We start from the raw sequence: 23,770 nt of genomic DNA on the forward strand, positions 1-23,770 counted from the left end.
ACTCAAAAGTGCACTTCTGGATACCATAACTTGAGTTATAGGATCCCGATTTGATCGTGGTGTACCTCTATGAATTTGTGGTTAATTCCTTAACATTCTACATTAAAACTTTTCATTTTAACGAGGGTCAACAATTTAACCCCTTTTCATGTTCGGTTTTTCTGTAATTCCAATGGCTTTCAGTATGGGAACCCAAAACTGCACTTCTAGAATCCATAACTTGAGTTATCGGATCCCGATTCGGACGTGAGATACATCAATGAATTTGTGGTTAAATTCTCTTATATTCTACATTAAAATGTATCCTTTAAACGAGGGTCACAAATTTAACCCATTTTCATGTTCGATTTTTCTATAATTCCAATGGCTTTCAGTATGGGAACCCAAAACTGCAGACCCTAGAATCCATAACTTGAGTTATTGGATCCCGATTTAGACGTGGGATACCTCTATGAACTTGTGGTTAAATTCTCTAATAATCCTCATTAAAATTTATCATTTGAACGAGGGTCAAAAATTTAACACATTTTCATGTTCGATTTTTGTGTAATGCCAATGGTTTTCAGTATGGGAACCCAAAACTGCACTTCTGGATACCATAACTTCAGTTATTGGATCCCCATTTTGACGTGGGATACCTCAATGAATTTGTGGTTAAATTCTCTTGTATTCTACATTAAAATGCATCCTTTAAGCGAGGGTCAAGAATTTAACCCCTTTTCATGTTCGGTTTTTCTGTAATTACAATGGCTTTCAGTATGGGAACCCAAAACGGCACTTCTAGAATCCATAACTTGAGTTATCGGATCCCGATTCGGACGTGAGATACCTCTTTGAATTTGTGGATGAATTCGCTAATAATCTTCATTAAAATTTATCATATGAACGAGGGTCAAAAATTTAACCCATTTTCATGTTCGATTTTTGCGTAAGTTCAATGGCTTTCAGTATGGAAACCCAAAACTTATTTAGAATTGAGATACCTCTTTGATCCGCGGAACAAAAAATAATGTCCATTGGCTTATTTTTAATACTTGACATTTTAAAATAATTTTATAGATGCAAAATAGGGTTAAAATCTAAACTCAAGTCAACTGTGTACTCCAATAGCTTGTCTTTACCATTTATCTTCCCTACTCCAACCGAACTTCCCATCTCAAGTATCCTTAGACCCTGGTAAGCCACTGACCCCCGCTGACGTTTAACGACTATTAACCCCCGGCAACCCTTAACACTTGGAACCTCTCGCCAATATCCCACTCTTTCGCCTTTCGAGACCACCGGCTTTGATTTCCCAGAAGCCCCACAACCACCGTTTTGCACATATTTCTACTTAGTGCAACAACTTTAAACGGCAACTTGCCAAAGTAAAGCAAAACTCAGCTGAAAAAATCTAGGGGAGCAAAAAAAAGAAAAACTTTTACCACAAATCGGATTTCCTGCATCGATTTGCGGTCTTCGCACGCGCCTCGAACTCAAAAACATATGCTTAAAGTGGACCACAGAGCGACGATTACCTTTTAAAAAGATCCCATCTCATCGAAACGAGAGCGACCAGAATCTCCAAGCTTGATATCAGAATCAAAGACAACGCACTCGAATGCCGGAGATGTTTCCCAAGGAAATAGAAGAGATTCTTGCGCTGGCCCCGCTTTTCCAAGAAGCCATCCAAAGCCAGAAGAAGAAGGAAACGTGTGCGAGGCTGACAAGTTTTTCCCTTATTTGTTATTTGTTGGCTGCAACACACAAACACCAAGCAGATGGATGACATCCAACAAGCCAAGTCAACCAGACGAGTGCGCTCTCGAAAGAGTGTGTTGAGAAAGAATTGTATAAAGATCACGAATTAGACTGACATATCGAAAAGAAAATTAGATAGAGAGAGTCCAGTTTAAAGATTGATTATATACATCGAGGTTTAAAAAATAAGCAACGAGCATTCATGGACTATTTTCCAATGAATTGGTTTGGACTTAGGTTGATTGAATGAGAATCGCATAGAAAGGCAGCTTGCAGTAAACATTTTAATAACTAGAGAAGGACTATAGAATTATGCCTACAACAATTTATCATATGATATTATATGAATGCAAAATAATACATAAGAATGCCTTGAACTGCAGCTAAACTTTCACATTGATTTATTCAAAAATTCAACTTGGTTTTGTAATGCTTTTAATAAAAGTGAAACAAAAACAAAGACTATGAATGGGTTTGAACCATTTATGAATAATAGTAGTTAAATCATGACTCTGAAAGGCACGATCTTAACGAACCTGCAAACACGTTCAACTTCTATTAAAGTGCGAACTATTAAAGTCAAAAGCTGCCTGTAACCTATTCTATTTATGAGCCCATCTTAAATAGAGAACCCTGTTCCATTCAATGGGCACTGGGTGTGGAGAACAAGTTTTCCCCTTAAGTAATTGCTTGTCCCAGCATTCCACCTCCTGACAACGTGCCAAAATAGCCCTGGAGGTTTCTATCGAAGGGCCTAGCTGCAAACTAATTGCCTGGGCACGCCTTCAACTTCTTTACAAAATAGAGAAGTGGGTATCTCATCAAGCGCCAATGCATATTCATAGTCATAACGAGATTTGAAGTCTGCCATGTTCACACAATCTTCCACTTTTCCCCCAGTTTAAGACACTCCTCATAACTGCACAATTACCTCGTTATTTTAATTAGTCAAAAATAAAAAAAAGCATTAAAAATTTGAGCAAGTGCAGGAAAAAATTGAGGTGACAACACATAGGAAATGTCTAAATATACAAACAAAAGCTGGGCAAAGCATAAATCACCTGCGAGGGGAAACAGGGGAACTGTAACTGCAAACAAGTTAATGAATGTATCTGAGAGATACATCTGCATAGAGAGAGAAAGACTCGACAAATAGAGTTGGCCGAAAAGCAAAAAGCGGCTATAAAAAGCGTTAACAAGACAACAACAGCAATTGGCAAACAATAAAATACACTTAGCAGCCGAAGAAGAAGCGGATGGCTACTAAATTGCTGTTAACAATTCTCGGGGAGCCCAGCCGGCCAGCAGAGGCAAATAAATTTTTCTGTCTGCCAAAAGTGGGTCAACAAGGAAAGCCTCCCCCTTTTTTTTATTTTATAGAAGTTTTTCAATGCCAACGGCAAAACATTTCACTCAAACTGCGACTGCAAACTCTTTCTCTCGCGTGCTAGGCAGATTTTAACTACCGTTTAACTCTTCTTTTTCCAACCAACTCCACTCCCTCTCCGCATTCATTAATCACCTTCAGTTAGTCCAAAGAGTCAATTTCGAAAAGCCTGCCAAATGTGTTCCACGCAACTGCTCAACCTCTGTATCTTTCGGGTGCCTGGAACGAAGCGCACATTTGGCTTTTATCACTCGATCCGCACCAAATAAACTACAAAGCTGCTAACGCAAAAAAAAATCAAAGAAAACACATTTGTGTGCCAGATTTTGGTGCATTTACGGATTGCGTGAAGAATTTTCAATCGAACAAGACCAACGCAAATTCTACAGCAAAACTTAATGGATTTGGGAAGAAACAACTTGGGGGCACATGCGAAAATATTTCATTTAACCTGGAGTACTTCAATAAATCTAAAAAGTTGTATACTCTTCAAAAGTGAAATAAATAGGAATACGAGTTCAGTTTTGTTGTAAAATACCCCTTCTGTACCTTCTGTAAAGCAAAGAAAAATCCTCTGTAAATTACGTAATTTGGATGGTTATTTATTCATTCTCGGTCGATATCAATAATACTATTTTCCAATTTTAACCGTGGTAGATCTGGTGTCCGTAGGTGGGAACTCCATAGGATGCTACTTCGTAGGACTTCAGAACGGGGACATGCTGAACCACTGGAACGTGCTTGACCACGGGAACGTGCTTGACCACGGGAACATGCTGCACCACCGGAACCTGCTTCACCACTGGAATGTGTTTCACCACGGGAACCACATGAGCCACAGGAACCACTCCGTAAGAGGGCTCAATGTAACTAGGAGCAGCGAAAGTCATGGCAACCAGGGCAAAGATCACAGCGATCTAAAGTAATAATGTCGAGTTAATACACACCAAGGATATTTTATATTTCCTTGCACTTACAATGCGGAACATCTTGGTATTGTGTTTTAAATTTGAAACTTAAACTTTGGGATATTGTCACTTCGAGGCTTGTCGGATGACTGTTGTTGATTGACCAACGTATCAGTTACTTTATATAGCCAAAAATCAGCGTAGTAATGACTTATCAACGAGCAAACGTGTTTAGCCATAATTTCATATAATTCTATGCTTTAATTGGGAGAATGGATTTGCCAGTTGACCCAGGGGCGTCCTCATATAGGTCTTTTTGTGGTCTTGACCTTGGTTCTCGGCGATCATCACAACGCGTGAAGTCGATCGATATAATGACAATGGACTTCGGAAGTAAACAATAATAGGCAAACGGATCTAAAGACCCCACACAATTGAAGAGTTATTGAATGGGGATTATTTCCAAAGGTTAAACAATAACGACCGATAACGGGAAGTTCGCCGCTGGAGATGAAACAAAATAGAATGCGCATTATCCGAAGATATTTAAAAATGGATATAATTAAACTGGTTTGGCGCGTGGCGCTTGAACAGAAGTCATTTGGGTGCTTAGTTTTGGCTGACTTGTTAACTATTATATATAATGATGCCACGGATGGTCAATCAACAACAATCGTCCGACCAACATAAAAGTGTGATAACCTCAAAGTTTAAGTTTCAATCTCAAAACAACATATTAAGATGTTCCGCATTGTAAGTTAAACGATTATAATATATCCCTAGGTGCGTCTTAACTCGACATTATCTCTTCAGATCGCTGTAATCTTTGCCCTGGTTGCCATGGCTTTCGCTGCTCCCGGTTACATTGAGCCCTCTTACGGAGTGGTTCCTGTGGCTCATGTGGTTCCCGTTGTGAAACACATTCCAGTGGTGAAGCAGGTTCCGGTGGTGCAGCATGTTCCCGTGGTCAAGCATGTTCCAGTGGTTCAACATGTCCCCGTGCTGAAGTCCTACGGAGTAGCATCCTATGGAGTTCCCACCTACGGACACCAGATCTACCACGGTTAAACTTAACAAAACACCACCGATATCGACTCGACATGAATAAATTTTAAACCAAATAAATGTCAAATGTCTTTTCCCTTATTAGCTAACCCAGTATAGGAATTCAGATTAATTTAATGAAAATTCAAAACTAGACAGAGCAAGTATGAGCCCTTCTATGCGATTCTCATATGGTACACTTAATTAAGTGAATATTGGCAGTGCAGTACAAAAATTCCATCAACTAACAATTATTATTTAAATAGCTAAATAGATATAAATGTAACCCTCAAAACAAGAATACCCCTACGCAACACTTAGCTTCTAAATCTTAAATAAGTAGAAAGTCTATTAGGAACATCCTCCTCATTTCTCTACCACCCTACCAAATGAATTTTGCTAATCGAAAAAATACATTTCGAAAGAAAAGAGCAGACAGTGGGCTTTACTTCCTACCATGGCCAGCACTTTCCATTTTCTACATGTTACACCAGCTCATATTGTCTTAGGGCTTGCACACTCAAGTGGTTTTCATGGTAAGCTGATCATTTTATGGGACATTTTGTTAAATTTAATTTTCACCTCGCTCATTTTCTTATTTGCGAATAGTCACACATAAAGTCGTTAACAAGGTGGCAAGCTTCCAGAGAAAATTTCTTCATTAATCAGCGGAATAAAGTAACGCCTCTAAACTGCAGCTGCATCTTCCACCACGACGTCCCCGTCGTGTCTATAAAGTCTATAAAACCCAATCCCAGCTCGTCTTTAATTTGAGCCAATTAAAGTGGCGACAAAGCACAGCCTTTGAGTCCCGAATGAAAACTCAGAGCCGCCTTTCCCTTTTCCCCCGGTTGCGGTTCGATCTTGGCGTTAATGATGAACCTGAATGGATCGTACATGAATTTTTCATTGTTTTTTATTCGGGCTTTATTCGGGTTATTAAATCGCTGGCTAGAAAAACTCAAACTCTCAAGCGGTTTGGTAAGCCAAAGAAATAAACAGAGAAAATATAAAAATAAATTGTGTTCGAAAGTCTATTTTGTGATCATGCTTTTGGGGCCTTTTTTGTGGCTGCTTTTGTTTTTCCTGTTGCCAAAAGATTTATTGTTGGCTTTTTCTTCTTAATTTCCCCCACATTTCATTTCGGTTTTAAGTTTCAGTTGCAGTTTAGTCTGCTACCAATTCCAGTTCCACTTCCTTCCCACTTTTATATACATTTCTCGCCCAAAGTTTGGCAATTTTATTTCTCTATTAGAGGGGGAAAAAAAGTAATTTGCTGCTCAATTATGACGAAATCATTTGATCCGCTTCACATGTGACGTAGTCTTTTTATACTTTTTGGGCCTGTCTTTCCTTTTGTGTGGTTTTTTTGTTGTCTGTGGTAATGACTTCATCGTCAAGATCCGCAGTTCGTTTGATAAATTATCCACCAGTTTGTAATAATATTTTTCTTTGGCTCGCTCGGTGGGTGTTGCCTTCGATTTGGTGTGCCTGCTTTTGTTTTCATTTTGTTAATTATCCGCTTTAATTGTTAATTTAAATCACGAAGAAAAGTGAAACTCAATTGAACTTGAGAGACCCCCGTCAATCTATCTTTCTTGTGTGTTATTTTCTTATGAAATTGGGCGTGTTTTGGATCGATGAAGGAGTGAAAGGTTTTCTGATCCGATTGTTGGCGATAAGAGGAGATTGTTGTGCTTTTGAAAGAAGAGTGGGAGATGTACATTTTTAGATATTCACCTTGGGGGTAAACCAAACTTAACAATATACTCTGAATTCCATTAGGTTCTTAATTCCAATCTGAGTTCGAAAAAATCGCATTTATAAAGGGCCAACAAGATGCATCTTTGAGGTACACATGCACTCCATTTTATTCCCTAATGAACCTTAATCAACGCCCCAAGTGCAATTACAATTCAGTTAGGCCCAAGTTCGACTAAACGATGGCAAACAAAATGGAAAGTTTATTTAAAGTTCACTTAACGCGAAAGTTGAACTATAGCCGAACTGGGCAGCAATCGTAACTGAATTTTAAGTGGGACCTGGACTCGGACTTGGGCTAACTACTCTCTGGCTGGGCTAATTCGGTGGTAAATGTTTTATTGCCGCCCAGCAACTGCAGCTGGCCATATAGTCTGCATCCAAGTCGGACTGGCGAGTCCAGACCGGAGAGCCAGCTTACTGGGCGAAAGGTTACTGCCAGCAATTGTTATGCAAATCTGGCGGGGGGAGATTGCCGCAAAAACACAATGGACACCCATTCGATAGAATCGGACAACCACCAAATCGAAATTCAAAATTCAAATCCTATCGAGGCGAAACATGAAATTATGACTGCCATAAAGTGGAGCACTTCCTCTACTCCCGCACACGAAATGGAAATTGTCAATGCGATTATATGGTCGCAGCTCTTAGCTAATCGCGTCGGCCAGAGACTAAATTGCACCACCTTCACTTTTCCTGCGGCTTTTCCAGGGAAGCCAGGGAAAAACAAACTTATTTTCTCGCTTTGTCACGCTGCTTTCTGCTGCTGCTTGTCTTGACCATTTTCGGTGGCCCCAGTTGGTCGGAAAACAAAGACATCCTGTCGTTGCAGGCGACAGGGAACATGATTGTTTACGCTTCACTTGACCAGAACAGCGAATGCTTAACCCGTTGCGGCCGGCAAGTGTTAAGGGGTTAAAAGAAAAACCCCCCAAAACCAAACACTCACCAAAGGTTTTTTCGAAATACTCTGTAAACCTTCTATTAAAGTGTAATTTTCCAGACCAAAAATGGGAGAGTAAAGTTTCCCAAAAAGGAACCAAATTATTTGAAACACTTATGAAGATGTCTAAAAGTCTAAAAAGTGATTTGAAACCTCAATTGTTTTGTTTCATTTAAAAAAAAATGTTTTCCTCTGATTTCCCTTACATCCTCTCCAAATTGCTTCCCACATAATACAAATCAATTTCAACCATCAGCCAAATCCAGAGTTATTCTCACTGGGCTTGGCTTTGTTTTGGGCTGGTTTTCAATTAAAAAGGAGATTGCAGTCAGCACCTTGGGGAACCAGCGGAGTTCCCAGCTCGTTATGGCCACCGACATTGTCCGGCAGCTGACAAATTTTGGTTTTTGCTTCACGGCGATCATCTCTCAATCTCAATTTCCAAGACCCAATCTCGATCCCCTTTCCACTGGGTCTTCGGTCGGTTGCTGTGGGGCTTGATTGCGTCGATCGGTTTGTGGAGTTGGAATTGGAACTCTAGTTAACAGTTCGGATTTGGACACTGAATGCGTGTCTCCGCCCCCGGGAACTGCAGAAGCAACCACTGCAGCCCCAAACAATTGACAGAGACAAACGCCTAACAACTTATTGGAAATATGTTTAACCATTTTGGGCATTTGACATTTGGTGCTGCCGTCGTCGTCGTTCGATACTGCCTACTAGCTGGAAAAGCTCCATCTGCGAGGCTCTCTTTCTCCCATCGACAACGTGACAAAACAATTGTCGTAAATCAGGGGCAGCCAGCCGGAGTTTAGCCAGCAAAGTTTTTGTATTGAGCACTTTTCGGCTAACTACCTACAATGCAAACTCAACTTTTTCACTATTGGATTTTGTTTACTTTCATTTGGCTCGTGGCCGGCTGCGTTTTTTGGGGAGAAGGAGAGCGAATGTGTTCGAGGAATTTCATTGAAAAAAAACTTTAAAGGTATTTTCAATTAGCCACCAAAATAAAAACCGACTTTTTCGAAATGGGTCAAGAAATGGGTAAAGAAAGTAAATTTTGACGGCGTTGAAATGGGTTGAGGCCTTTTAGTTTCACATCGGTAATAAGGTCAAAGAGTGGAAATATTTTTTTAAATAATCCACTGGTCGAGAGTGCGTCATTGTTGAAAATCAAATTGTAGGTATTTATCTCCGGCGTAGTTTGGCAGCACACTTGTTTAAAACTTATGAATTTGCCAATTAATGGTATTTTCTCCCGTTTTAAATTCCACATCCCACCGGTTCTTATGTAATATTGCTCCTCAAATTTACTTCTGTCACGGTCAAAGCTCAATTGAAACCGACACAAATCAATGCCAAAGGCGGAGTCCAAAGACTCTCTTCCGTCTTAGATTTTCCCAAACTCACACACAATTACATAATATGGGGAGCCCAGAGCCTTGTTTATAGACAATATTGTTCAGATAAAAATCCCCCTAAATCAAAGAAATACGAAAAAGAAAACAGAAAAGTGCAGCAAACAAATCTGTTGGCAATTCAGAGACTTTGAATTCACTCTCGATTGAAGGTGTTACAAACGTCCGAATGCCAATTATCAAGCAGAGGTTCGAGGAGGTTATCTCAAGACCCCTTTCCTCTCCCTCGCAGCAATTTTCACTTTCAGCTCAATAAATTTTCGTAACAAAAATGAAAAAAAGAGAGAGAAAAAGAGCAAAAAAAAAAAAAAACAAGGGAACATTGTTGTCTTGATTTTCGAGGGGAAGTCAATGGTTTGGGGGAATTTGAGAAGGGGGCAATGAGAATGACTGACGGATTTGGTCTTTTTTCCCTGGTTGAGATACAAAACTTGTTGCACAATTTCGAGACGCACTAGCGGAAGCCGCTGGAGGGGGAAAACTCAAACAAAACAGAGGAAAAGCAGCAAAAAGCAAAGTCATTGGGGCCAAAAACAAAAAACACAAAAGGTATAATAAAATGCGTAAAATTGCACTTTTGGTATTTTGTTACACTTTTACTTGACGTGATCTGCATTTTTTTTTTTGGATCCATTTGTGAAACATATCTGTTGAATTTTGTTATGAAGTTTGTACTTGAATGTAAAAAATAACTACATAAGTTGTTTTGGTCAAAGCAGTTTTGAATTTCTTTTTTAATTATTCATAGTTTAACAAAATCGAAATCTTCCATAATTTTTCTGGTCTGTCATAAGCACAGTTAATATTCGAATTTTCTTATTTTATCTCAACAAACTACATTGCATGTTCTTGGTCTCATGTTCAGCTAGAGGTACATTTTATCTCTAAACTTGCATATGCTAACTAACTAAAATGTCAAAATAAAGGCCGTTATCTCGTCCGCGTGTTAAACTAGATTGGAATAATAGTAATATTAGAATTATATCTGTCCGTATGAACGCTGAGATGCCGGAAACTGCAAAAGGTTGAAGGGTAAGGCCTAGCATTCAATCTAACAAAAAGTCGTCCAAAACAAAAAAACTTGATATCAATAAAACGACACAACATTTTGTACCTTTTTTTTTGTATAGTTTTTGGTTTTGACGACTTTTTATTAGGTTTAATATTAGGCCTAAGCATTGACTCTTGAAGATCTTAAGCAGCGCAAGTTTGTATCAGCGGACAGCCACGCCAACTGTAACGCTCTCAAATGCCACCTCCCAAGTCTGTCTAGCGCCTACATTTATAAAGAGTTTGGTTCGGCGCAAATCGAAATTAATTTAATGATCAATACCTATCTTTTTTTTTAGTATAACATATACATTATTTCGACTTCGATCAACCAATTTAATGGCTCTAAAACTTTGTGTATAAAGGGAAACAGTTAACGTGAATAAATAACAGCATGATTGCTAACAAGTTTTAAAAGAACTGAACAAAAATAATATTTTTTTTACACTTTTATAATGCTAAAAAATGGTAAGTTTTTGAATCGAGGCGCAATGTGTTCTTCCTTTTCCGAAATGTTAATATGCAACGTTTTCTAACAGAAATGTTAAGATTTTTCTAACATTTCTGTTAGAATTTTAACATCTTAACAGCGCTGTTAGTTTTGTTACATTTTAACATTTCTGAGAAATTATAAAATATGGTTTGTGTCCAAATATCGTTGTCGCCAGATTTGCTTGTTTGCAGAAAAGTAGGCAAAGCAATTTTAAAGTTTTATTTCCGATCCTCAAAGTATGCTCTTAAAATGCAGTCAAAAACTTAACTCACCGAGTGTACTGCTAGATGGCGCTGCAATTCCGCGTTGCCAAACAAAGTGAGCTCAGTAATTGTGGGCGAACTCTCCAATTTACTCTCCATTTCGCGGAGCCAACGCCGTAATTCCTTGGGATCCTCACAAAGGCCCTCGGGTCTTTGGGTCTCATCGAGCATCTATTGGGAAATATTTAACACATATTTGCAATTAGTAAGTGTAATTAAATTGGATCAAATATTCACATTATCCAAGCCACCAACCTTAAAACAACATTCACTAGACTTTTCCAGCACTGTTGCTGCGCCCTCTATCTCACAGCGCGCCTCCTTGCAGGTATCCAAAAGGTTCGTGTCCATGATGTAGTTGTAGTTCGTTTGAATGGCCGCCCAGAGGTCGTCTTTGCCAGAGGAACCCAAGCCCAAGGTGGCGCTGCTGTGGAGGCTGGTGGAACTGCATTGACTGTTTCCGCTTCCCCACGAATAACGGTGCATTTTATTGCTATGCGAATTTTTCTGAAAATTAAAAAACAAATGTTTTTATATTGTAAAAGGCGTTTAAAAAAATGTATAGAGGATAGAAAGTAGTGGGATGTTTCGAAGCGCTCATGGTGTCAAAATGCTTGACAACTGTAGAAAAGACAATTGTAGAAAAGTAATGTAGAACCGCTTGTAAGGTTAAGTATATAATACATTAATCTTCGTTTCTTTTTACGCAATTTTGTAAGTAAAGCTAACTTAAATAGTGCTACCAGACTGGACAAATTATGATTCTTCTGCACAGAAGAGGAAGGATGAAGAAAAAGGACTGCCAACTCGTCCCTTTAAAAAAGATAATAAGATTTTTCATGCGATTCAGAGGAACTAAAAATATTACAAAGCCCCTCAATGTAATATGGTTTAAATTTTTTGTAATACAATTTTTATGTATTAAAAACTAAACAATTTTGGTTAACAAAGAAAATCTGTATTATTCCCACTATAATTACTTTAATTTAACCATACTTTCGAATTATTTACTATTCCAAAACAGTATATAGTTTTACCAAATTTGTTTACAAAATGTTCGATAAAGATGCTGTTTAAGGTAAATAAAAATAAATGTTGACAAATGTTGATTGATTTAAAGCACCTCAAAATAAAGCCACTGAGGTGGCAAAGACCAAACAAAAGCGTACGAAAGACGATTGAAAAGAGGAAGGGGAAACCGCTAAAAGTTGTTAATAAATAAGTAATTTGAGGCGTGCCAAATACGGCCGAAACAATATGCCTGGCCATCTTGGGAGCTTGCGATTCAGATTCCCGACTCTAGGCCGCTCTGAAAACTGGTTTTTACTCACTCCAAATTGCAAAGCGCGCGCAATTAATTAATGCATTTTGCTCATTTGTCCAAGAAAGTCCCCCGATTCAGGCTGAAATCGTGGAAGGAAATTCCTTATTTACACAATCGTAATGCAACCGTAATCCCAAAAGCAAACGAAATTGAAAATCGAAAATGAAATTGTGTGTGCGATTGTGTTATTGCTGTTTCTGGGGATTTGAGTAATTGATTAAATGAGTGAGTAGAAAAAGGGGTGTGGGGCGGGCATTATCGCCGAGTGACTCGCATTTCGGACACAAACTCGCCCACAGTGACTAAGAAAAGTTTGCAGCCAAATAAGCTGTAAAATATGCCTCCACCTGGAGGCCTTGAAAAAATATATCTCTGTGGTCTCGGTCTTGTAAAATTTAACAGATTTTTATCGAGGAACAGAGTTAATACATTTTGAAGACTGTGAGAACTGGAGCAAAACTGGTTGGTATGCAGATTTTCTGTTAGTACCCACGCTGATAAGATTTATTTAAACGATTTTGACTTGCCCTCTTCCGTCACGAAAAATTAAATAATATTATCTAGATCATTTAGATTTAAGCCTATTAGCCAGCCATTTATCACGAATCATCACAAATTCGAACCTCTATTAAGCGTTACATTATATTTAAATATTTCCAAAACACCAGTTACTTTACAATGTACATTCCTCAACAATTTGATCATTTTCCGCCTGCGTATAAGAAGAAAAGAGGCCTGTTTTACATTCCAGTTTAGAGCATAAATTAGCAATTTGTGTTCATGGCCAGTGGCGCCAACTTAGTTGCACATTTTTAACCGTTGCAACTCGGTTGGCTTCATAAAGGCATGCTAATCGGGAAATTTATTAATAATTTATTAAAGCAATTTCCGTTGACACAGACATACACTAAGACACACCATTAGGGGAACAAGAACAAGAACAAGAGTACTGCATTTTCTAACGGCCCCTTGTCATTTTTAGAGACCAAACTCGTTAGCGTGTCGAGCGAAGGCTAAAAGTGCAATAGGTACGGGAAGATGGAGCAGAAACGAAGTGAAATAAACGGCAAACTTTAAATACCCTAGCTAAAATGACGTTCCTTTACTCAAATATTGGGCTTGGTAACCTCGAAATCTGTGTGAAACAAGTCTTTTATTCCATGCCTAAACCTTGACCTGCTTAGAGCAGATATCATTTCCCTAAAACTCAGAGGTTCAAAAATCGATTAATTTGGTCTAAAAATATAGAGTTTTAAAAATATATTATAATATGTTTGTCGGTATGTTGTTTTGTGTCTTCTATATTATCTTCCAAGAAAGGGTATGAGCTTTGATCAATTGCAAATATATGCGTACACACACACTCCTCATAGCCATTACCTGATGAATACCTGTATTCTCCCCCTGTGCCCCTTTAAAATACATGACCATTTTTGGGATCACTCACCTTGAGGCTGTTGTAGGGCCGTTCCAAATGGAGCTTGGCCTGCATGACGTCACGGCGCTCCTGCTGTTCCTCATTTGAGGCCTGCAGTGACGTCATGGACTGTGACTGCTTCATAAGGTCGTTTCCAACACTGTTAGTGCCATGGTTTAATTGACCACCGCCAGAGGCGCTGCTGTTTGAAAATCCATTTTCCGTTCCAATTACGTTCAAATTTGCATTTCCTCTGGATCCACGTCTCTGTTTTTTGAGGGAACTACTACGGCTACTGCTGGCCGATTTTGTAGTTAGGCCCGTCTTTTTACGGGGCGTGACTGGTATGGCGAAGATGCCATCCAATTTATGGGGTTTCGTTGTGTTTTCTTGATTTCGGGTGGTTTGGGTTTCGTTCGGGGACTCCAATTCCCTTGGCGATCCTTCATTTCCACCTATTATAATGGCCGCTTTTTCAGTCTCTTGGTTACTTCTCATCTCCCCGTCTTTCTCTGATTTCGGGACTCCCCTTTCTCTTCCCAGATCGTTTCCCTGTTGCATTTCCATTGTTCTCCAACTTTATTTGGCTTTATTTTCCATGTGTGCATGTGAGGGATATACTATTTATTATTTAGGGAGCGAGTTATGCTAATCGAACCCCTCAAAAGTCGCCCAATATTTGCATGTCTGCCTGGCTTCCTCTGATATTCATTGTTTTCCGTTCCGATGCCGGCGTTCCGCTCTCTGGCAATGACCTTCAGGGCGTTCCTTTCGATTTCCGTTCGTTTTTATGCAAAATACTTGTTTCGTTATTTTGATAAAATGTCGGTTGTTTCGAGTATCTAAATTAATTCCACTGAAACGAAACAAGAGAGCAGGGAAATTTGCACATTAGTCGAAAAGGAAATCAAACAAATTAGGGGGAAAATAGGTGGGTCGAGATGAAATGATGATTATGATTAGAGAGGGACCATCACCACACCTCATGGGGCAGTATAATTAGCAGCGTTGCAGAGATTCGTTTCTCATTTTCCTTCTGCTAATGATGGGTATTATTACTATAGGCAAGCCATTAAAAGACGAAAGCGAATTGCACTGGTATCGTCTTTAATATAGATTCATTTCCTACAAGCATTTCTTTGCCCCATCTTCTGCATTGGGCGGATCTCATGGGTTGCGATTGCTGGCAGGTGCATTTTGTAAATGAAGATTTTAAATGATCACTAATCGATTATTACCCGGAAAAAGCTGGATTCACAAAGAGGTAGTAATGTTTTAACGAAATACGGATTTACAAATTTTTTAAAAATTATTTTCTTAAAATGAGTAAAAACCTTTCCAACATAACTTCCTCCAACAAGGTATCTTCTGATCACTACTTCTGTTTATATTTTCTACCTTTTCTGGTCATAACAACTCTGTGAGTTATCAGATGTTGAAACTTGCAACACACTTGCGGTGACGAAAGAACCACTATCTCTATCTCAACCTCTGTGACCCCTCCATTCTCCTCCTGCGCTTAGCATAATTAACTCTGGTAGAACCTCAGCTTTTGAGTGCAGTGGCCATATCGCAGACTCGTATCTTGTATCGCATATCACACCCACTGCAGAGCAAACAAAACTGTAAACGGCAATTAAAAGCAACTGTAACCCACAGACAACTAACTACATAACTGAATAATAACAGCGGGGAGAAGGTCGGGGGGAATTTGGGAAATTATAGTAATTACGTATGCAAAATATTACTTAATTTCAGAGCTTTGGCTTTGGTCAACGACTCCCGTTCAGCAGAGGAATATAAACAATGAACGCGATTCTAATCGCGGCGCAATCAAATTTTCATACGAAATTAGTCGCGAAAAACAGTTGTGGGGCCATATTCGTATGCAAATTTGTTTTTGCAAAAGGCGGTGGAAGTTGTCCAATTCCAAAATTGGCCCGCAAGCGTTCATTTAGCCACTTGAGCGCCAGAGATACCAAGAGATCCGAAAGACACGGCGAATAGTGATGAAAAATGAATAATAAAATTGGCAACTGAAAGTGGGTGGAGGTGGATATAATTGAGGGAGGAGGGCGTGGCCCCAAAAACACAAATCAGTGCTAAGAGCTGTAAATAAAGTTTCCCAGGTCTTTGGGCAATAAACAAAAGTCGGCGTTACAAAACAAACCGCAATAAAAGCTTTAACCCATTATTGGCAGGGCTGCTGATAGGCAGAGATTGAAGTGATCGATTTTCATTATACTAAATCCATTAAATAATAATATCAAAGAACGTTACTCTTTTTATAGGCTTATATTACTTACTATTAAGAACTTTAGTAAGTAAACATTAACTGAACATATTCTTTCGATTTCAGTTTCTGTCTTGCTTAGCGTAAATATTTTTGCACACATTCCCCATATAATTCCTAGTTTCAGTCGTTTCTAGCTTTACCTTCTTCCACTTTAAAGAAAAATCTTAAACAATTATTTTGATGGCTTTGTGTGAGAGTCTTAGACATATTAATTACATAATTAAGTAATGAATGCGGCAACGGCCTCAACTCTTTTATGTGCTGACCATTAAATCCAAAATGTTTGCTTTATGACTCATGGGACCTGAAATGGGGCCCAAGGAATCTCTGCCGTCTGACAGTAGTTTCCCCCTTTATGCAAATTTCCACTCGGTCCGCATGCAAAATGGGGATTCGCGTTCACGAGTGACTAACACAACCGAAAGGCCGTTGAAAAGGCGTTGAAAAAGTAGAAAAAGATACTCGTAGTAGTCCTCCATTGCCGGCACAAATTCATTTGGGAAATTGCGAATTTCCAGTTTGCGTTTGTTTGAGTTTCAGGTTTATAGGTTCAGCGTTAAGCTTCCGCGTGGAAGTGGTGAAAATTAAGAGGCTTTTCCATTTCATTTGATAAGGATTTGGGTTTTTATGAGCTAAGAATGCGTATTCAAAATGCTAATGCCCAATCAGTGGCTCTTTGAAGTTCAAACGAGGCATTCATAAACACCCAAAGATAAACACTCCACAGATATGCAAATTAATTCCACCATTATGCATTTAACAAATATTTAACTCTTTCCGATAATAACTCAGTTCGATATGGACGGCTTTCTTTCGAATCTTTTCTTGCATTTATTTGTCCACCTGTTGAACTGTTGCATAAGACACCTGTAAACATTCGGTAATAGCACAAAAGTTCCAAAGAAAACCGATCTTCAAGCGAAACAAAGTCAAAATACCGGCCAAAACATGTGGAACACGAAGTTATAGCCACAAAGCCCACAGACCTCGACGATCTGAGACCCCAGAGATCCGAGACCCCCAGAGCAGAAGAAGAAGCCAAAGCAAAGGCCATTAATAAGCACAAAGAGGAGACGCAGTAAAGGGGCAGCCAAAGAGAGGGCTAAAAATAGACAAATATTTGCGTAGAAATAGCCAACGAAACCAAAATGAAGTCAACAAACATGTGGATTGAATGGTGGGGAGTGGTTTTAGAGGAAGGGGTCTTGAAGATCGCAGATCCCTCCATATTGTCTATGCCAGACACGAAGTATTTGAGAAGCTCGTAAATATGCCTGGGCTCATGGTTCATCGTTATAAAAAATGCCGGGAAAGATGACAATAGATTCTATTTCAGGAGGCATTTTTTTGAGTAAGCAAAACTTTCGATTTCCCTTGGGGTATTATTTCATAAACCTTTAAAAGAAGTTGGAATTAAATATCAAGGTCTTTAGTTTAAGGTCTTAAATATTCAGTGGTTTTGGAAGCGCTTGAGTGAATTTGACAAAAAGAAGAGTGTTACAATTTTAACAAACTCCTTTAAAAATACTTTTCATTTATCTCTCAGCGTTCTTTAAAAAGGAAAACAAAACTTTCATTGTTCTGATTCCCAGCAAATGTTTTTAACTTCATTTAATTTCCCATTACTTTGATATTTGTCACTTCCGCTCTCCTATTTGTTTACTCTACTCTTGGCTCATCCCAAAGAAACGAAAACAGAACCGCCGAAAAACCGGATGTGAACTCACTAAATCGGCGTTTATTCTCACGCTGGAAAACTCTGTGGCCAATTAAAGCAAATCAAGTACTAACAATTGAGAGGCCAATTATTCTGTTTACTCAGTTTCTTCCGATGAACTATACTCGTGCCTCTAGATTAGATAGAGTCGATAAGGCAATTGGGCAACACTCGAATGGCTCGAAATGTAATCAATTATAGAGAATATTTCATTATCTGGTGCCCCAGTCGAGATAAGACTTCGAAATTCGTTTAGTTGGCCACAATAAGTCTTGAAAGTTGGCGTACTTGGCCATAATTTAGTCATCAGCTGGCTTTGGGGTGTGAAGTCATGAGTAAGAGTGAGTTGTATGAGCGATAAAATCGTTGATAGAGGTGGTATTTTGGCATATCGTGATTTTATTGAACGGACAAATATATGGTTTATCATATATATCAAGTTGATGTGGAAAATAGGCCCCGTACTTCACTTTTCGCGAATTACTTATATAATACTCAGATAAAAAGAAGTCAAGGTTCATTTTAAAAAGCTTTTGGGATCATATGTTAAATAAAATAACTATTTCCGAAACTGTAAAATATAAGATAGAGAAATTAAAGAATGATATTCCATCATATGATATTCCATCATACCATCTCTAATTGCAAAAGTTAAAAGCGATTGCAGACACCAAGTCGACCCCAGAATCAGACAACCAGAGAGACCCAGACCGAGGAAATCGACATTCCGCAGACCAAAGCGTAATTAAAATATCTTTTTTTATATATTGCACAGCAGCAAGCAGCAGTCGCAGCTATATTTTATATGAACCAGCAGTAGTCAACCGACTTATCGGGGAATTCTTCCGAGAATCGCGTTGGCAGTGCCAGCGTTGTGTGCCACCAATTTGGCCATTCAAGCCGAGTTGACCAGGCTAAAAGCCATGATTGGAGGAGACCCCAAAGGCAGGCAGCATGCCATAAATTGACAATTGCTAAAGACAGTTGCAGCAGCAACAGCAACATCAACACAACTGCAACAGAGACAGCTGCTGTTGCAGCAGCAACACCTAATGAATTGTTAGCTGCAGGGATATATGGGAGATGAAAAGAGAGGTGAGACGGCGTCACTTTTAGCACACGTGAATGTTGGCCAAGTGGCCAAATCGCAGGCAATCTGGCGACAATAACAATAACCATATTGACTTGTAAACCAAGATCGTGGCAAAGGTGTTGGTGTTGGTGTTGGTATTGGTATTGGTATTGGAGCAACCACAACTGCAACCGCAAAACACAGAAAACAATCACAATATGTGGTCCAGTGCAACCTAGTTTAAATTAAGGGGGTCTTGCCCACAGAGCAATTTTTTGTGGGCACCCGAGACAATGAATTGTTTAATTTGTTGCGGTCGTGTCTTGCTTTGACAAACTTTTATCGGTCGGTACATGAGATATGGCGATGGTGAGCCAGATAACTGAGATTTTATAACTATAAAACAGATTATCGGATCTACTGATCTGGGTTAAAAAGGGTCTCCCTTCGGTCCTCAGTTGTGCAATGGTTTATATATAAAAACTTTTTACAATCCCTCTTTTAAATTACCTAAAAAACCATAATATCCGGTATCTACACAACATCTCCAAACCGATCCCTTGAGAAACATTTGTCTGAATGTCACACTGAAAATGAAATTATTTCGAATTCCTTGGTTGCAGCCTGGTAAAGCCAAAAGTCCTCCTCCATAACAAAGAAATGGAGGGAAATACGAGTAACAAGAAAAATATTTGCAAGTATAGTGCGACATGTGGAGACATGGAACATGGCCACGGAATAAAGACGGTGGACAGAGGACCAACAGACCCGAGCAAGACAAAAGGAAACTCTTATTTCGTTTCTTATATTTCTGGTGATATTCGGTGCAAAAGCAATTAGAGAAGTGGTTCACCATTGAAAAAGGAAACCGAAGGAAAAAAATCGAAAGTTATCGTATCTCCGAAAGTGGGGACAAATTTGGGAAACATGCAAACATTGTATCGCCACCTCCCTAACACTAAGCCAGCAGTCCCCAACCAACCTCTTTACTGGTCTACCAGCCGTTTTTACACTTAAAGGAATCTAACCCATAAAGACTTTTGGTTTATAGGGTTTGTATTAATATAAATTAATGAGATATTTTGACGAAATTGATATTTACTATTTACTTTGTATCTTTGTCATGGTATTTTACCAAACTGATGCGATAACTCAAAACTGTCTTCTTCCGTATCGTTAATTTCAAACCGAAAACTCATATTAACAATAAAATCCTTGAAGTTACATAAAAAAAACTCGAATTTTAACGATGCAAGATGGTTGTTTGAGTTTTAGAAGTTCGACTGTATTTTATTTGTCGCCTTTTAAGTTGTCGCTAACAAAATTTGTCTACAACCCATAAACATTTTTGGCTCCAATCCACAAACCCCCTGCCTTTTTCCACTCCTTTCCACAACGCCCCAGCCCACTTTCCCCTTTTCCCCCTTCTAATCCCCACATTTTGTCTACATTCCTGAGCATATGATAAATGTTTCGTGTTTTGTGTGTTTTTGCGGTTCGAACACGTTTTCCTCATGTTCTGCGATCGTTTTTTGGAGTCCCCACCACATTACACATGACACATGGAAAGGCTATCAAAGCAAAAAATATCATTTTAAGGAAAAACTAGTCCTGATCTGACCACGCCTCTCTGTAGGGAAGTTGTTTGTTATGACTACTGACCCACCGAATGAACAGGCGGTAACTCTTTCGACGGCTGACAGGTGGCGAAGCAGTAAATAATCCCCAGTCACACCCCCTAACTGGCCGATTGGGCACCAATATGCTAGCAAATTAGTGGGTTAAGTGGTGCAGGAAAACAGAGAACATAAATTTTGACAAACACTTCAAATTGGTTTGGAAATACTAATTAGCTAGGGGGAAACTTATTTGTGGATTTTGTTTATTGTCATTAACCTAAAAAGTTAAATGACTGTATTCTCTGTATTGTTTTTCTCAAAGCACCTTTTCTGGCATTAAAACTTCCCAACTTAAGTTCCATTATCGCGCACTCGCAACGTTGCCTTGAACTCGGCATTGACCCACTTCTAAATGTCTACAATTTCCTATATACAAAACTCGAGCCGAGTCCAATGCAGGCGATGCCACGCAATGAACTCTCTTAATTAACCTATTAAACTACTCAAAACACTGATTGAGAGATATGGAGAGAAAAGCCAAGAGCTATACCAAAGTTAATAAACCGAAAATTACTCACATAATCGAGTGTGAAAAGCCTGCCAATGTGCGAAAGTCGAAATTTATTCAGTGACTCGCGGCAAAGCACATCCATCCAATCCTTTCGATGCCATTCAATTCAATTCACTTTCGGCTAAAACGAGATAAATGAAACGCGTGTTAAGACAAATAAGCGAAGTGATGCGAAACTGTTTTGAATGGAGCGGAAACGAAGTTTGACTAATGAACACAACAACCACTATAACAACGAAGGATAACCGAGGAAAATGGCAAAATTGTTTACCAATGTTTTTTGATATTAGCACTTGGCAAAAAACATTGCATAATGGAAAGCCAAACGCAGAAACTGAGGCATATACCATCAACTTTTACCGGCCAACATTTGCTTAGCAACTTTTTCGATTCCCTAGCAGGGGGTATCATAAATTTGATGGTAAACCCAAAATTGATTACCCACCTTAAAACGTTTTTATGCACTCATAATGTATGAGCTAAAATTTACATAAATGGGAAGAATTTCGGGTGTTTTTCAAGTTGTTATTTAACATTATTCAGCATTTTACCAAAAGATCTTATGTAAGCATTATAATGGTATTTTTTGCGATTTATCACCTTGTTCTTGTGTTGGCAAAAGGGTATTTTTTCTTCGGTTTTTGATTCCCCTCAATTTTCCCAACATTTTTTTATGGCAACCTTTCGCCAAACACCGCCGCAACCTCGTAGCTGTCTCCAGTGATAAATCAGTTGCACCGAAACCCCCAAGAAAAAGTCAAATACTTGCCAACCAAACTCCCACAAACTCCGACCAATGCACGACATTTTTTTCGAATTTGTATTTTTTTCCTGCAATTTTGACCGAGGGCGTCTCGCATAACAATTCATTATCATTAATTATATTTGCACTCAAATTGCACAAACGAAAAACGAGAGGAAAACTCAAAACTCCCCAACGAGCCTGGGCATGAAAAATTGAACAATGTCGATTAAATTGAAAACAATTTTACGCTGCGAAATTTCAATATTTCCCGTCATTTGCCGTTAGGCTCAACTTCCCAAAGACAACGGCTAAAACGGCATTCCCGACCCAAAAAAAAAAATCGTATCTCAGGAGTGGAAAAGAGAGGCAAAATATGGCTCATAAAGCATCGAACATCAACAACAAAAATCGGCAACAACAATTTATTGGTCGCATTAACCTCGGCGAACTCTCTCAATTTTCATGGGTGACGGAAGGGGGGAGCAGTCAATCGATGCGAGTTGTGAAAATATCATTTACAGGCAATTTGTAAAATAGCAACAACAGCAGCAGCAAACTAACTGCAAACTCAGCGAAATTTGCACGAACTAAAAAAAAAGTAAAAATACAAACCAAAAAAATCAAAAACAAATGAACGGCGTTTTACTTTGGCAAACAAAACAACAAAAAACTCAAAAACAGGGGCATGGAAAGGGGGCAGCAGGGTATATATCTGTGGTCAAGTTGTTAAAGTCGGAAATGGGCACAAACGCCGATCGTCAGCGGTCGACAGCAGCAACAAAAGCAGAAATGACGACGACAACAACGTCTCCAGGCGATAATTGGATCCCTTTCCCAGTCGGTCTTGGAGTTAGGAGGTCTTTGAGTTGTCTGGGGAGAGATGGGGTGCTCCAAGCCGATGTAGAAATTCAATATACCTTTTTTGGGTAGAGTGGGAAATTTTCTCTGGGTCTTTCAAAAATCTTGACACATGCCAGTTGTGATAAAAGTTAAACAACATGGGGTACAAATAAAGCTTTTACAAAATTATCAATGGATAACGAACATAGCCAAGCCGAAGTACTTAAAAATTTACTACCCAATAAAAAGCTAGAAAAACAACCATCAGTCATCTCATCTTTATTTATAAACTCTCACTCAAAATTTAAGAATCAATGTATAGTCCCCAAATGGAAACCATCCAAATTTTTACAAATATATTATAATTTTTTATAATTATTTTATAGTATTTTTACTAGTTGAAGATGTCATTAAGTTAAAAGAAGCTACAACTAAAGCTGCAACTGTACTTCCTTATTCCATTCATTTAGTTTTATATAAATTCCTTCGAGTAATTCTAGAACCCTTTTATTCAAAGCATCGAATATCTAACACATTCTCCACTTATCCAACGGTCTCATAACTCTTTTGTTTCGTTCGCTTTTCTTTTTTTTGCCGCCAAACCGAAATTCAATCCAAAGTGCAAAATGCAGATGCGGAACCAACAGAAATTCTGTCAGGTGAGACGTGAATGCAACATTTTCGGTTTTCGGCTGTCTTAACAAAAACAAAGGCAAGTAGAAAATGAAAACAAACTGAAATCAAGAGCTTTCACAGAACCCTCGGCGGAAAAAAGAGATATTAATTCGAGTGTTTCGTGAGAAAAAGAACAATCTTGAAAGAGATTTAAACTGAAACCCACTTGAGTTCATTAACGAAACTCAAACGAAAGCGAAAGAGAAGGAGTAGTGGCGAGAAATGCATTCGAAATGCAATAGAAAGTGAAATGCGTTGGCAAAACAAACCGTCGGCTACGGAAAATCTCCTCCAAATGAGCCACGAGATGCCGGCGATATGTGTTATGGAGAGACCCCTCCTCAAGGCCCCTCCTCCAGCTCCCATGACCTTGTTCGCAAATTCTGTTGACGTGCATCGAACATGGGTGCCACCATCCACATCCACGTCCACGTCCACGTCCACATCCACCAAACGAAGCACCATCCTTGGCGCTTTTCCAGCC

The 23,770-nt window shown here is 39.0% G+C and overlaps 3 protein-coding genes across 7 annotated transcripts in view; 1 reads left to right on the forward strand and 2 right to left on the reverse strand.

Moving 5' to 3' along the window:
- Positions 1-23,770, reverse strand: part of klar (klarsicht) — a 118,581-nt gene that overhangs the window by 68,852 nt on the left and 25,959 nt on the right. For 4 of the 5 annotated variants that reach the window (XM_065864045.2, XM_065864043.2, XM_017078401.4 and 1 more), the window contains exons 2-5: positions 21,034-21,147; positions 13,782-14,607; positions 11,266-11,517; positions 11,020-11,181 (exon numbers count right to left, since the gene is read on the reverse strand). In XM_065864045.2, coding sequence (XP_065720117.2) covers positions 11,020-11,181; positions 11,266-11,517; positions 13,782-14,318 — 951 coding nt within the window. In that variant the 5' untranslated portion in view covers positions 14,319-14,607; positions 21,034-21,147. The remainder of the gene's footprint in view (positions 1-11,019; positions 11,182-11,265; positions 11,518-13,781; positions 14,608-21,033; positions 21,148-23,770) is intronic. The other variant, XM_065864044.2, reaches the window with a different exon arrangement.
- LOC108012899 (zinc finger protein 512B) lies at positions 3,708-4,225 on the reverse strand. Its single transcript, XM_017078406.4, has 2 exons — positions 4,105-4,225; positions 3,708-4,044 (listed from the first exon to the last, which is right to left on the reverse strand). Exons 1-2 carry the CDS (start codon positions 4,114-4,116, stop codon positions 3,772-3,774), a joined length of 285 nt encoding a protein of 94 aa, XP_016933895.3. The 5' UTR covers positions 4,117-4,225; the 3' UTR covers positions 3,708-3,771.
- On the forward strand, positions 4,684-5,161 carry LOC108012900 (uncharacterized). Its single transcript, XM_017078408.4, has 2 exons — positions 4,684-4,788; positions 4,849-5,161. The coding sequence occupies exons 1-2, from the start codon at positions 4,777-4,779 to the stop codon at positions 5,101-5,103; spliced, it is 267 nt and encodes an 88-aa protein (XP_016933897.3). The 5' UTR covers positions 4,684-4,776; the 3' UTR covers positions 5,104-5,161.

This window comes from Drosophila suzukii, chromosome 3, assembly GCF_043229965.1.
Source record: "Drosophila suzukii chromosome 3, CBGP_Dsuzu_IsoJpt1.0, whole genome shotgun sequence".
Taxonomy (NCBI): domain Eukaryota; kingdom Metazoa; phylum Arthropoda; class Insecta; order Diptera; family Drosophilidae; genus Drosophila; species Drosophila suzukii.